Source organism: Acanthochromis polyacanthus, chromosome 19, assembly GCF_021347895.1.
Source record: "Acanthochromis polyacanthus isolate Apoly-LR-REF ecotype Palm Island chromosome 19, KAUST_Apoly_ChrSc, whole genome shotgun sequence".
Lineage (NCBI taxonomy): Eukaryota > Metazoa > Chordata > Actinopteri > Pomacentridae > Acanthochromis > Acanthochromis polyacanthus.
Window position 1 is genome coordinate 26,112,377 of NC_067131.1, and position 15,560 is coordinate 26,127,936.

Here is a 15,560-nt window from a genome sequence, read left to right on the forward strand (position 1 = left end):
TATTGAAGTCTTGGAGCACCGAGTCAGGATTTTCCTCACTCAGAGAACTGTCAACACTAGCAATGCACTCATCAACCTCAATTTCCCCATCTGTACTTTCCGTGAAATGTTCTGGAGACTCCTCCAATGTCAAGCCAAATTGTGATGGTTCACAAGTATTTTCTTTATCTGCCGAGTGTTTAAGATAACTGTCAAAGTTTGGGGTAGTGGTAGTAGAACTGCTAAATGTTTCCTTGGAATAATTGTGAAAGGTAAATACTTCTTGGTTTGGTGACTTTTGTGTGTGTTTCTCTGAGTCAATGACACTTTCTCTGTTGCTAACTGAGGTGAGTGGGGATGGCTGAGATGGAGGCAGCAGATTTCTTTCATTGTACTGGCTATTTTATTTTCAATCTCACTTCTAACCCCATTAGGTTTTTCTGATAGCTCATCATTTTCTGGAGTGTTTAAAGCAGAATTCTCTTGGCATTTCCTAGTGTGTTTTTCGTTGTCATCGCTCATTGGTAACTCATCCATAGCTCCACAGTTCTCAACAGTTTTTCTCAAAACTAATTTGGAAAGCAGTCTTTCCTGAGCAAGTTTTAAAGGTGAGAATAAACCAGTTGCTTTACCAGCACACACTGTTGTAGTATTACTCATTTTAAAAATACTATGGCTGGATGCATCATGGTTGTGCGTTGCAGAGATCGAGTTATTTTTCAGCTTATTTCTGTCTGTGTGGGCCGTGTCATCTGGGTTACTTTGGTGGCCTTCATGTTCCAGCTCATTTGTCATTGGATACAATGTATCTGCACAAGTCGAAGACACATTTAGTAAAGGATTTGTTTGGTCCCCAATATCATCTCTATGGGGAGTGGCATTAAGGTTGCAAACAGAGGTTTCCTCTTCCTCAATCTTTACTTTTACTGCCATAATATCATCATGATCCATCTGTATGCAAGATGCACTTTTTGGTGACACAGCTGAGCAATGTGATGTTAAGCCCTTGCTGTCAGAGTACTGCTCGTTGTTAATAATGACTTTACTTTTATCCAACACAGGATTTAGTGCTGAGAAGCCCACACCTTCAACTACGGAATGGTTCTGAGCAGCCAAGTCTTGCTTTGCTGTTGGGATGACTTTGAGAACTAAATGTTTTTTCCCATCAACCATCTTGAATCCCATTACTTTGGTTGTACAGTTAGGGGGAAGAGAAATTTTGTTCTTAACCATCAGAACAGTCAGTCCATTAGCAGTGGTGTGACTGCCACCATCAGAGCCTGTAGAATTGTCACATTCCTGTAACATGACTGTGTTATGAGAACCTTTGCTCCAACTTCTGACTTCCTTTTGCACAACAGCCCCATCCAAAAAGTTGTGGCCTTTCTCTAAAGATATCTCTGGTTTGATTAGTCTGCCATTTTGGTTTGGTAAACTCCCGGAAAGACAGTTCAGCTTTGACACCCTCTGAGCCTCCTGTGATTCACGACTCTTTTTAACCAACACTTTTAAAGTTGCAGATGCATTTGCTGGTGTGCCATTGTCTGCTGTAGGCTTCCATGCATTCCTCCTATCAGCCTCTTCTTTGTGAACAGCTGCGGTGTGTTTTTGAAGGTACTCGCTTCTTGCTGCACCATATCCACAGATTTGACAAGTGAAGGGGAATGTACCCAAGTGACCTTTCAAATGCTTTTGGTGATCCTCTTCATTCAAGCTAATATGTTTACATTTTGAACATTTCCAATGATTCTCATTGTGATGATGGATATGCTGGACAAATGTCCCTGCATCCACAGTTGTAAACTCACACCAGTCACAGTTAAACTGTCCATTAAGGCTGTGACTCAACATGTAGTGTCTGGTAAGCAGAAGCAAGGAGTACTGAACATCATCGTTGCAGAGCTCACATGTAACCAGAGTATTCCTGTGCTCAATCCGATGGCGCTGAAGAGCAGGGAATTCATTTGTGACAAAATCACACAAGTCACAGGGGTATGTAGGAAGGGTTCCTTTATGAACTGCTCGAAAATGTTTCAGGAGATCATTGGGGCTAAATGTGAAATTATCTTTACACACTGAGCATCCAAAACTCAGAATCTTTCCTGAGAAAACAGCCCCCTGCTGAATTTTACAATGGGCTTTTTTGAGAGTCTTCTCTTTCTTAGTGCAGCTCTCATGTTCCATAATGAGAGGTTCTTCTGCATTACTGAAGAGTGGCCCATCTGTTACTTCTCTGAAATGCTTATGCACAAAGTCTTTCACCTTTTCTTTTTCATCCTCTATTATTGTTATGTTGCAGTTTTTGGCAGATTCATGAGGTATTGTGAAGTCCTCTTCCATACTTGCAAATCTTCAGAACTCTGTAAGAGAAGAAATTAAATGCATTTCTCAATTACTTAAGCTTGATTTATATTTTTGCACTCTATGTATCCTCTGCTGTACTCCACATCGATGCCTAACATGCCCCTCCCCAGGAAAATAACTACATGTCGCAGCAACACAGACTGTAACAACTGTGATTGGCCTGCTTTGTCCACTTGGTAATATGCCATATGTTTGTTTAAATGGCACATTGATGATGCCACAAGAAATGTCAAAGATAATGCTTCAGTGAAACAAAATATGTAACAGGCTGTAATGTTATCTGGTTGGATATGCCTCATAATGCAAACAAAATAACCAGTATTCTGCCATTGGGGCCATATGATGTTTTGTCATTTTCACAGCTTGATCGATCCCAGTATAGACTCAATCAGTACCAACGTCTTGGTTTTTTTTCTGCACCACAGTCATTTAGGTAAGATTAACTGTTTGTCAACATTTATTAGCTTCATTTACAATAAGATCCGTGTGGCTTTAGCCACCATTGTTTGAAGTACACCAAGAAACTTCGCATGGTAGCATAGACAACCCACCAAGCCTTTTGGCAGTATAACTGCAGAGCAAGACAGGTAGATTTCTGAACAAGTATAAATGCTCATTGCAGGCCAGTTGCTCTGCATAGGTTCAACACAGGACTGCAAATCAAGCTTTATTCTACATGCATTTAGTATTGCTATGGAGTACAAAAATAACTAAATCTATCCTGTACTACAGTGCAACGGTGACACATGAAAATCCTTGATTGAATAGATACAAGATAACTGGTGGCCAGGTTGATGATAATCTCATACCTACTCAAAAGCATACAGAGACTTGATCATAACTTTGGCTCACAAATGTGATACGAGCGAAGGCACTGAACTATGTTTGCTGCAGATGCAGCATAAAAGCCACTTCATGCTTTTCACATCTGCAAGGGTACGCGCGATATAAATTTCGTCATTCACACGTCTGCGATTCCTTTCCACAACAGAAGCACACTGACTGCATATCTGTTAGAAAAAACAAGTGATGCTTAAAACATATGCTTGATATGAGAAGAAACTGCAGGAGGACAGGCTCTGTTAACCACACATTTATAATTCATCATTAGCAGTTTTAATTAAACTATTCACTGCCGCACTGTGGAGGAGCTTTGTTTGTATACGCTTACACTGATGGAGCCCAAACACGGTATGAAGTCCTCATTTCTCCAGAAAACCTATGCTATGTTAAGACACTGTGCCTGGCACACCTCTACTGAAATATGAATAGAGCAACGGCCTCATCCACAGTCCGTCTATCGGCCTGCACATGCAAAGAAGAAAAACCATGAAGGGGCCTTAAATATTACTTGCTAGAATGCACACTTTATAGTCATGCTAGCTGGACGTATTCGATGGTGCTGTTTGTTTCCAGGCATGGTGATTCAGTGATTAGCACAGTCACCACACAGCTAAACAGTCCTGGGTTCGAATCTCAGCCTGTGTTGGACTCTACATGTTCTCTCCCTGGGCCTGCATGGGTTCTCACTAGGTGCTCCAGCTTCCTACTACAGTCCAAAGACATGCTGAGGTTAATTGGTGCTCCAAAATTGTCCATAGGTGTGAATGTGAATGTGTCTGGTTGTCTGTCTCTCTGTGCAGGTCTGTGATGGACTGGTGACCAGTTCAGGGTGACCCTGCCTGCATTCTAAGTCAGCTGGGATAGACTCCAGTCCCCCAGTGACCATACAGAGAATAAAGCGATGCGTAGACAGTGGATGGATGGATGTTGTTTGTTGTTTTCAAACATAGTTTTGATTGTGCTGTGGTGTATCAGTGCGCTCCGTTTTGTCTTGTTTTGATATTTACACACGTGGACAAAATTGTTGGTACCCCTCAGTTAAAGAAGGAAAAACCCACAATTCTCACTGAAATCACTTGAAACTCACAAAAGTAACAATAAATAAAAATTTATTGAAAATTAAATAATCAAAAACAGCCATTACTTTTGAATTGTTGATTAACATAATTATTTAAAAAAACAAACTAATGAAACAGGCCTGGACAAAAATGATGGTACCTCTATAAAAGATTGAAAACTATTTGACCAGAGTGACATGATTAACTCAGGTGTGTCATTTAATTGACATCACAGGTGTTTCCAAACTCATAATCAGTCAGTCTGCCTATTTAAAGGGAGACAAGTAGTCACCCTGCTGTTTGGTGAAAAGGTGTGTACCACACTGAACATGGACAACAGAAAGCGAAGGAGAGAATTGTCCCAGGACATCCGAAAAAAATGATAGACAAACATCTTAAAGGTAAAGGCTATAAGACCATCTCTAAACAGCTTGAAGTTCCTGTGACAACAGTGGCTCATATTATTCAGAAGTTCAAGACCCACGGGACAGTAGCCAACCTCCCTGGACGTGGCCGCAAGAGGAAAATTGATGACAAATTGAAGAGACGGATCGTTGGAATTGTATCCAAAGAGCCCAAAGCAACCTCCAAAGAAATTAAAGGTGAACTCCAAGGCCAAGGTACATCAGTGTCAGATCGCACCATTCGTCGTTGTTTGAGCCAAAGTGGACTTCATGGGAGACGACCAAGGAGGACACCACTGCTGAAAAAAACTCATAAAAAAGCCAGACTGGAATTTGCAAAAATGCATGTTGACAAGCCACAAAGCTTCTGGGAGAATGTCCTTTGGACAGATGAGACCAAACTGGAGCTTTTTGGTAAGGCACATCAACTCTATGTTCATAGACTCAAAAACCAAGCATACGAAGAAAAGAACACTGTCCCTACGGTGAAACATGGAGGAGGCTCAGTAATGTTTTGGGGCTGCTTTGCTGCATCTGGCACAGGGTGTCTTGAAAGTGTGCAAGGTACGATGAAATCTGAAGACTATCAAGGCATTCTGGAGAGAAATGTGCTGCCTAGTGTCAGAAAGCTTGGTCTCAGTCGCAGGTCATGGGTCTTCCAACAGGACAACGATCCAAAACACACAGCCAAAAACACCCAAGAATGGCTGAGAGAAAAGCGTTGGACTATTCTAAAGTGGCCTTCTATGAGCCCAGATCTGAATCCCATTGAACATATGTGGAAGGAGCTGAAACATGCCATTTGGAGAAGACACCCATCAAACCTGAGACAACTGGAGCTGTTTGCTCATGAGGAGTGGGCCAAAATACCTGTTGACAGCTGCAGAACGCTCATTGACAAATACAGAAATCGTTTAATTGCAGTGATTGCCTCAAAAGGTTGTGCAACAAAATATTAAGTTATGGGTACCATCATTTTTGTCCAGCCCTATTTCATTAGTTTTTTTTTTTTTATAATTATGTTAATCAACAATTCAAAAGTGATGGCTGATTTTGATTATTTAATTTTCAATAAATTTTTATTTATTGTTACTTTTGTGAGTTTCAAGTGATTTCAGTGAGAATTGTGGGTTTTTCCTTCTTTAACTGAGGGGTACCAACAATTTTGTCCACGTGTGTAACTGTGCTTTGTTATGGTACCCAGAGCCCTTTCACTATGGAGGAACTGACCTTCAGAGGAACTGCAAACCCTTCTAATTCACACGTGGGTTTCCGTCATGTATGCTGGTCTCTGTTTACATTCCACTGCTAGACAACAGGATGCACAGCACCTGCTCTTTGACCAGATACTGTGTGTTAAGAGTACATACCTGGACTCTTTTGTTATTGTCCCTGGTGACTTTAACAAAGGCAATCTCAACCACAAACTCTCTAAATACAGACCATTTACTAAATGCTCCACCAGAGAGGAGAACATTTTGGATCACTGTTAAAGTACGATCTACACAGCGCCTCTGTGCAGCACAGAGACACAATGACCACATCCTGGTCCATCTGATTCCCACATACAGACAGAAATTAAAACTCTCTAAGCCTGTTGTGAGGACATTAAAGCAGTGGACCAGCGAGGCCGTAGATGTTTGGAAAGTTCTGACTGGGATGTATTCAGGACTGTGTCCAACAATGTGGATAAGTATATGACAAAGGCAAACCCTGGTTCACAGCTAAACTCAGACAGGTACGGTTGGAGAAGGAGGAAGCATTTAGGAGAACAGACATAGACAGTTCTAAAGAACTAAAGTACAGGTGTAGCAAGCTAGTGAGGGAGGTCAAACGACTGTACTCCTAAAAGCTTCAACACCATTTCTCAGCCAGGACTCAAACACATCACCAACTACAAACCAAAAGTTTACCACTCCATTAACAACCTGTGCCTGGTCAACAAGCTAAACAAGTTCTACTGTCGCTATGAAAGACAATGGGACAGTCCTGAACCAATCTCCATCGGTCACCAACTTTACAAATCCAAAGCAGAGTTCTGTCTGTCAGAGTCCGTAGCTCCGACTGACAGAACTCCTGGTGTCTGTGGGGCAAAGCAGCTCCGTCACTCACCTGCAACTCTGTGCAGCACAAACACGTGACTTACATTCAAACTTCACTACAGTTGATGCAAAAAATGTTTGCTGCCACTACAGGACCAAGCTGCTTGCATGTCAGAGCAGAAACACAATCAATATGTGGAAACGTTCAAAGTTTATCACGTCCAAATGGAGAAAAGTTTGACTGCTGAGCTCGTAGCTCACCCCTCATCTACTAGGTATGTTATGTTTACTAGCAGCCCACACACAGAGTCTACTAAACTACAGCCTAATGAATAAATCTAAGTATTTGCCAGCCGGTTGTTTAACAGTCAGTGTCTATACATTCGATCCAAGCATCGTGTGAACTGTCATTCAGAATTTTAGAACAGCAGGATTTAGTGATTTAGAGGCAGCAGACAAACTGTCTTACTTTACTTTCACCATTTCTCCAATTGAATACTCATGTTAGTAGTAGAAACACTTAAACTGTTGTCTCTGATAAAATTAAAATCACACAGAAAAAATACTGCCAAAGTCCTGCATTCATTTTATACTCAAAAGCGTAGAGCAAAGCTGCTTTTATCAGCATAATGTACTGACATTACATAATATCTGTTCAAGGTGGAGCTGTAATTCCTTATATAATGCTGGACAGTTTAATGAAACACATTGCATAATGTTTTATTGAGTAAGTAACATTTTTGACACTGTCCACAGTGCTCTGACCTGAATACATAAGTGTCTGTATATATTTTAAATCAAATACAATACGCATGAGAAAATAAGGTAATCTTTATTCCGTACTGTTTTTTTGTCTTTAAAAACAAACAAAAAAATCAAAAAGTACCGATAAGAATGCCGTCAAAGTACTGGACTGAGCAGAAGTATTGGTAAAAGAAACTGTACCATTGAAATCTTAACGATACCCACCCCTACTAAAAACATTGTGGTTGACCCTGAAATCAGAGGAGCCTATTTTTGACTTAACCAGTCTGTCTGACAGCTTACTGAACACTGACCAAATCACATTATTACACATATATATTTACTAGAACAATCGTAAAATTATTTTTGAGAGATCTTAAGATTTTCCAGCAATATCATGTTTATTATTACCTGGAGTGCATATAAATTATCATTTAGAACTGGTGTTGTTCATCTGCTTCTTACACATGCATGACTTTTTGCTGTTTGCTATTACCAATGTGAACACTTCTTTTGTATATGGAAATGTTTGCCATATTAGTAAATGAGCTAAAAAGATAAAGACAAATTAAATGTCATCAGTATTCTTATATATATATATATATATATATATATATATATATAAAATATATAAATAAATCAGTCATTTGAGGCAACGGCATTATGTAATTATCACATTCACTAACCTGTCAGCATGACTGTTAGCGAGACACTTTGCTAAATCGGATGTGCTGTCTTTCTCTGTCTGCATAACTTTAACAGATGTGCTATAAGGAGTCTGTGGGCTTTCTCAGATATGTAAGCAAAATAATCACATATTTTGCTTTGTATGTCTCTCTAATGCACAAGCTGTCAACGCTCACCATTAATGCTTGGATTTGCAGCCACGTCTTTGGCCGATGAAAACTGCTTGAGAAAAGAAGTTGGTATGTCCACCATGTCTGCAGAGAGCGGAAGCAGTGCGTTGTACACTTCCACTGCTCGGTTATTGCACATCGATGTTAATCATCGGATATGCTGTTTAGCAAAACACTGCAGCTCAATTAACGTATTGATACTAATGAAAGGGATTCAGTATTGCAGTACTTTTCTGGTATTGGTAGACTGATACGTTAGTCCATACACATTCTCAGCCCTTTGTTACAATCCACCTAGGCAAGAGGAACTTGATTGTCAGCTTATTATATATGGGTGCGTCTAGAATAATGTGCCTGCGTACCTAAATAGACAGGTTATTCATAGCAGCATAACCAATGTAGTCAGTCTGTCTGTAGCCCTGTAACTACGAATTACTTCATACCATGAACCACCACAGTTTGGTCCTTATCAAAATTGCTCACATCATTACACTTTCCCATTTTTCCTCCTTCCAACACATCACCTCCCAGACCTGACAGCGCACTTGCTGCCTAATATATCCAACTGTTTAACAGATGCCACTGTAATAGTCAAAAGGACTTCAGACTGAAACGGTTGCATATGCAACCTTTTTTTGAGAGTGTGCGAGTAAAATTTCAAGTGGACACATTCGTGCAAATGAATGACGATCATTAAGCTGTTTTGAGGTTGCTCTACGAACCAGAACAGGGAGACACTGTGAGAGCCATAGTGATGGAAAGTGTAACTTTTACTTCCATGGCTCTGTCAGTCTGTCCCTTCTTGATGTGAAAAACAAGCTATTTCGCTGTTTGGTGTTCCTCAAACAGAATTGAGGAAAGAGGAGGCAGACAGGGAGAGACCTGACTGAGACACACCTGATGATCAGATTGCAGGTGCAGGCAGGAACATACTGAACCAGTGAAGCAAAAAAAGCAATACATTCAATTACACTGGCTCGAGCAGTAGTAGAACTGCAAAATTATACGCTTATTAATCGCAATAACGACTTCAGCTTCTAACTCCTATATGACAATGATTGACTGTAGTTTTCCCATTTAAAAATGCGTTCTACTTCTAAAAGGTGTAAACAGGTGTCCTGTTTTCTCCAACACTTGGGTTCATCTTGGACAAATCTGAAGTTAGAACACTTTATTTCACTCTTTCCAAAGTATTTTTTTGCTCACACACCTGTCTGAGAGCACTGCAGCCACCTAGCAGTATCTACCACAGCCTGCACCATGAGGCGTTTAGGGAACAGTTGTAGATGTATAGTCTAACAATAAGCAAGTGTTCAGCTAGTGAGGTATTTCACCTGTGCTCAGGTGGGAGGTAGACCAAATGAGAAGGTTGGTCGCACTCGTACGACTTGTGAAAAAGTTAGTCCGGAACCTTTATAAATGTTATTCACTTCATCTATCAGTGGTTTGGATGTTGTGGCTGATTGGTATATATACCCAAGTCAATGACCACAGCAGCCCATGATCATCTTGAATCACTGACAGCTATTCTAATCAAATTCTCATATGGTATTGTTGAACCTAACAAACTCCATTTCAGCAGATCCTGAATAAGTCAGCTGATCTTGGATATTTTACATGGAGTACAGCAAACAGGTTCCTATGCTCCAAAGTACCCTAAATACAATGCCAACAGCTGCAAAATGAAGACTTCAGTAGATCCCTGGTTTCAATTAACTCCTATTTAAAAAGTGTCTTCTGGGTCAATAATTTCTACAACAGTGCAGGATGTCACACTTTGTTATGCAATTCTTCAAATACAGTCTATGGATACCAGTAGCGATTAGTTTGGTTGAGCAAATTTGGCAAAAAGAGACCTACTTTAAAGTACTAATCATACTAGTATTAATAGAAATTGTTAGAGAGGGGTATTCTAATCAGTACCCTAAGTACCCCACTAACACAACCTTGAATATCACAACATAAAACACATTAAAAAAAAAACAACAAGTAAAAGAACGGGCATAAACATTAAATCACCAGTTAGTATTACCTGTGGTCCTTTAGGAAAACCTCAACCATGAATGCATGCTGCCTCTTAAGATGCGGAGCCTGTAGTGTGGCCACGGTGCCTGTAAGACAGAAGTAGTATATTACAGCAAGTTTTTGATCTGTTTATAGACTGCTAACTGCATGTAGACAGATATGGAAAAAGGATGTTTATTGTTTTTATTTATAGACTATTGTTGAAACAAGAAACTGTGACCCAACTGGCCTTAAAGGTTCATTAAGTACTCTTTGTGCCCTTTCACTGACTGATTGGCATATAGCACCAGGCGTAAACTAACCGTGACGTCACCCGTTGTTTTCAACGCCGAGAAAATGAAGCCCGGATTTTGCAACTTCCTGGTCGCTGTTTTGGATTTTTTGGAGCCAGTGACGTACAAAGCGTCATCAAACAGACTGGACCGGAGAGCAACTAGGGGCAGGATTGGCTGAGGACTCTCTTATCCTGCCCACATTTTACCACAGAGGCTTCTGTTGCTGTCTATCAAGTATAGCCACGCCCCCTGGCTCCGCCAACTTTAACGATTTATTAAAAATTCAGTATTGATTTATTTTAAGATCGGCCACCTGATCTCTCATTTTGACCATGAAAACTAACGGGAAAAAATCCTGAGCTGTAGAAAATCAGTCTATCAAATTTTATTTTTTCCAAAAATGAATTGGGGTCTATGGAGAAAAAGCTGTTTGGAGCCAACCCTAGCGGACGGCGTGATATTGCAAGTTTTTGACACTTCCGGGTTGGCTTCAATTCTGGAGCCAGATGCTCCGTCCACTATATATACAGTCTATGTATAGCACATAGACAAAACACAAATACAGTAGCTGGACATCCTAGCCCCCTACTGGTCAAAATGAAACAAGGCTGAAACACATTTCTACCTCTTAAACAATCAGTTTCTACTCATATGGCACCTTTTATGATAAATGCATTTTACACAGTATCCAGCAGCAAAAATGAGTCTGCCTTTATGCAGAATTTACATTTGTCCTGGAAATCTGTGTCTGCACATAGAGTAGCAACTAATTCATCATTAACACACATCCATGATGTTCCACGTACATTCCTTTACAGCATGGATGTTGTCTATTATACTGCAATATTATTTCAGTGCAGGTCCCAGATGTTACTGACAGAAAACATATTCAAGCTGGCAGAATGTTTATTCTAAACACTACCATATGCAAACATGTCGCACACATGCACATATTTAGGGCAGCAACTCTATTGAGATTATGTCCCAATCCCATTTGTCAGATGTGTGGGTGTTCAAAGTATTTTTATCTACTTCCTGTATCCGTGTGCATAGAGTTAAAGTCTTTCAAAAAATTTAAATTCCTTCTAAAATGTTAGCAGAATGTGATATATTAGTTACTGTGGCACTGGCTGATTTAGGGTTCTTTTACATTATTCATAATTGCAACGAAGCAGCACTCAAATACAAACAGGCAAACGCCTTATACAACAAGAAAGGTTATAAAGTTAGAAAACATCCACACTAATTAGCTGTCATTTCTTAAAAACAAATCTATCTCTGGCCATACAAATGTTTTAGCACAGCTTCAGAAATATTCTAACGTGAAAACATTTCTAGTCACAATATCACAAGACCATTCACGTATAGGGTTGGCTGCTTAGCTGTAGAAAAAAACTTTGGAAGAAGAACAGTAATGGTGAAAAGCAAAACCAGAGATTTCCTGAACCACACAACAGCTGTTAGCTAGTAGACAACAAAGTCAGCAACAGCAGTAATTAGTTATGTATAATGAAGTAACCACTAACAGGCACAACTTAAGTCATTCTTTCCCCACAGAAAAAAAGTCATGAGGTAGTAGTGTGATGGATTAGGGAAAGACAGTTGAAACCCAATCACAAGGCTCACATGGGGGTCTGCATTTCTGTTTCTGTTCGCCACACAACTTAAACTGGGTCTGCAGCATTTCCAACAGCCTCTGTTTGGGTTCCAAAAACTCTGCAGCAGTGTGGACATTAACTAGTGACTGGAGTGACAGTTCATAGCATTGTACACAGAGCTTATTCAATAGTATTCACAGTCACTGCAGCAGTATTCCCCAGCACCCGTAAATGTAACTACAGCTGGAAACAGACAGACATGAAAAACACGTAGTTCTGTTGTGGGCTTTGAGCTATTACAAAACATTATACAAGTTATCACTTTGACCACAGAAAATCCCAGCTAGTTCATTTTCCTGACATTTTAGAATTAAATTATGACTTAAAAAAAATGTATATTCAAATATTTAAGAGGGATTTCTCCACGTAGTATTCACATTTTTAAACAATTCCAAATAAGCAAGGCAAGATTCCCCTGAACAAACACTGACACAGTGACAAATGTGGCATTATAACAAAAATGAAATACTGAGAGACACTTTTGCATGCTGAATAACATTTTCCATGAATCTCATATTGAGCTGAAGACGCCTAATTACATAAGAAAAAAGCATTAAGGTCTGCTATATTCATAAACAAGTTATTGATTACATGTACTGCCTCAGTTCAACACTATACATAAATTATTTACGTAAAAACAGCAGGAGACTTGCATCAGCCTACAACTCCATATGACTCTGTCAGCTGTCAACCTTGTGGATGAGGAGGCCATGTTGGGAAAAAAAAATGGCTGCCATGATTTTATGACTTATGTGAAGCAGCCACTTCCATCCAAAATAATAATAAAAGAAATGTTATTTCCACTAGTGCTGTCTTCACAAACACTTGGGCTTACCTAAATCATGTATATCCATTACATCTTCAATGGGAAAATATCTACAGTCCAAAAGAATTTAAATTATACAAACAATAAGCCTACATAGCCTTTTAAAATTTGTAATAAAATAGATACATGAAGCTGAAACTGTGATTAAACTGACAAGGCTTTAAATGAACACCTAGACTGCAGACAGGTAGGTTACTCCAGGCCCACACCATCTAGATGGGACAGATAATGAAGCTTGGATATGAGGAAAAAGTTGCATCGTTTCAAAACTGTAATTTCACATAACCTCGGTAACTTAAAACGAGGGCAAGCCGACTATAAAAGATGGCAAAATTGAGAAGGGTTACCTTTACATTGCAGTTCGACATCTTAATTTTATTCACGTTTACTTTTCCGAGTGACTTGCTCCATAGTGGCTTAAGTTTAGGAAACGGGAGGGAACGCTGCATCAGTGGGAGAATTAAAGGCTGTGGACAGACACCAACAAAGAAGCCCACGCTGTACGCGTTGACAATTCACTGCTCGGAGCCCGTTTGTGCCTCGATATGCGAGTCTCTTCACTATGTTAGTGTCTGTGGAGTTTAATAACCAGTCATTTTCCACCTAAATAACCCCCCACCCACGCGAAGATATTTAAAGTTATGGAAAATCAGTTATTCCTTACTATGAACTCGATGGAAGTTGAGGACGTGTCCCGTCAACGTCCGCAAATATAAAAAGAAGGTGAATGTTGAAAAAAGACACAGCAGAAACATTTGCCTTCCTTCTCTCCTCTCTGTGGAACCACAGCGACGGCGGCCATGACAGTCCATCCGGGTACTGCTGCGCTCTTGACACTCATGGAGAAGCGGATGAATATGTATTGCTTGTCAAACTAGTGCCACAAGGGAGAGTTTTGTCGTGGAAAACACCGTCTAAACGTGTTTTAATAAAGTAACAATATATTATGTTTTATGGCACGTCCTTAAGAAGCCGTCGGCATTGTCGCAGCTTGAGTCCTCGTCATACTTTGCCCCCCCTCCGTGTGTGTGTCTGTGTGTGTGTGTGTGTACATGTAGTAGGTAGAAGCAATGAGCAGCAATGGCGGATGCACGCCATTTCCTATTCACTGTGGTACATGTTTACCAAGATGCCTTTGTTGATCAACGTTGACTTCTTTGTACAACCCGAAAGATGTAAATTCATCTCAGTCGCTCTTTCCCTCCTTTCACTCCGTCTATATTGCAGTCTGCTCTCTTTATCTCTCTCTCTCTCTCTCTCTCTCTCTCTCTCTCTCTCTCTCTCTCTCTCTCTATATATATATATATATATATATATATATATATATAATGCACCCACAAAACAGCTAAAAAAACTGTTAAAAAAAACTAGGAGGAAAGAATGTTTGGAAATAGTTTTAAAAATACCAAATAAGTCTTGAATTCCCCCTACAATACAGTTGTTCTTTTGTCCCACTTCCCTGATGAAAATGACATTTAAATCTCATTTTTTAAGTATCTTTTTTTCATTCTTGTCTCTTGTAAATGTTAAATCAACATATTTTAAATAATTATTATGTATGGAATGTGTGTCCCACAACATGCACACAACCCTGTTAGCATAACCTTTTTATCATGGTAAAAGAAGAAGAAAACTGTGACTCATATGATACGCTGGAATTGACATCATCAAACAGTTTTCGAAAGAATAGCTTGAGCAAGGCTATGTCCTATCTTCTATTTTTCATATTTCATAACATTGTCAGACTTAATTGAATGTCTCACTGTACCTCATGCAACCCTGTTATGCATATTATCAGGTTAAGACAAATTCTTTTTACTTTTTTCTTTACTGTTTACATCCGTAACTTTGTCTTCTTGATCAGCAATAACAGCTAGCTAAATAGCAAGCGTCAACTGCTGACAAAAAGCTAACATTACCATGGATAAGCAACCCAGTCACTGTGATTAGAGTAGAGTTAGCAAACAACATATAAAATATGTAATTAAAATTGTACCACGGATGTGTAAGGCAAACCATTCAAGCTTTTGATAGTTTATTACCTATTGCTGATGAATATGGAGCAGAAAGTTGTAAAAGAGAAATTTTAAAGCCCAGATGACCTCCAATTCTGGAATGATCCATATATATATATATATATATATATATATATATATATATATATATATATATATATATATATAGAGAGAGAGAGAGAGAGATAGATAGATAGATAGATAGATAGATAGATAGACAGACAGACAGAGAGACAGACAGATAGATAGATAGATTGATAGATTACATCTTCTGTCTTATGATTATAAGACATAGACACAATAGAAATCCTTAACTTCTGAGTAAAAAAACTAACGGCACAGTGAAAACTGACATGAACTTTTAAGTAATCATAAAAAACAAACTGTAACTACGCTTTAGTTGATATTACTTCTAGCTGATGACAGAGACTGAACTAAATTAAAGTTACCCTTTTATTCTGTCCATTCAG

General features: G+C 39.3%; 1 protein-coding gene across 1 annotated transcript; it reads right to left on the reverse strand.

The window, feature by feature from the left end:
• LOC110963169 (zinc finger protein 518A-like) lies at window positions 1-14,124 on the reverse strand. The gene is made up of 3 exons (XM_022211386.2): window positions 13,740-14,124; window positions 10,324-10,402; window positions 1-2,339 (listed from the first exon to the last, which is right to left on the reverse strand). Exon 3 carries the CDS (start codon window positions 2,317-2,319, stop codon window positions 130-132), a length of 2,190 nt encoding a protein of 729 aa, XP_022067078.2. The 5' UTR covers window positions 2,320-2,339; window positions 10,324-10,402; window positions 13,740-14,124; the 3' UTR covers window positions 1-129.
• Window positions 14,125-15,560: the final 1,436 nt, after the last annotated feature.

Bases quoted from the DNA above. Each gene is read 5' to 3' on its own strand.
- LOC110963169 (XM_022211386.2), bottom strand. From the start codon at position 2,319: ATGGAAGAGGACTTCACAATACCTCATGAATCTGCCAAAAACTGCAAC.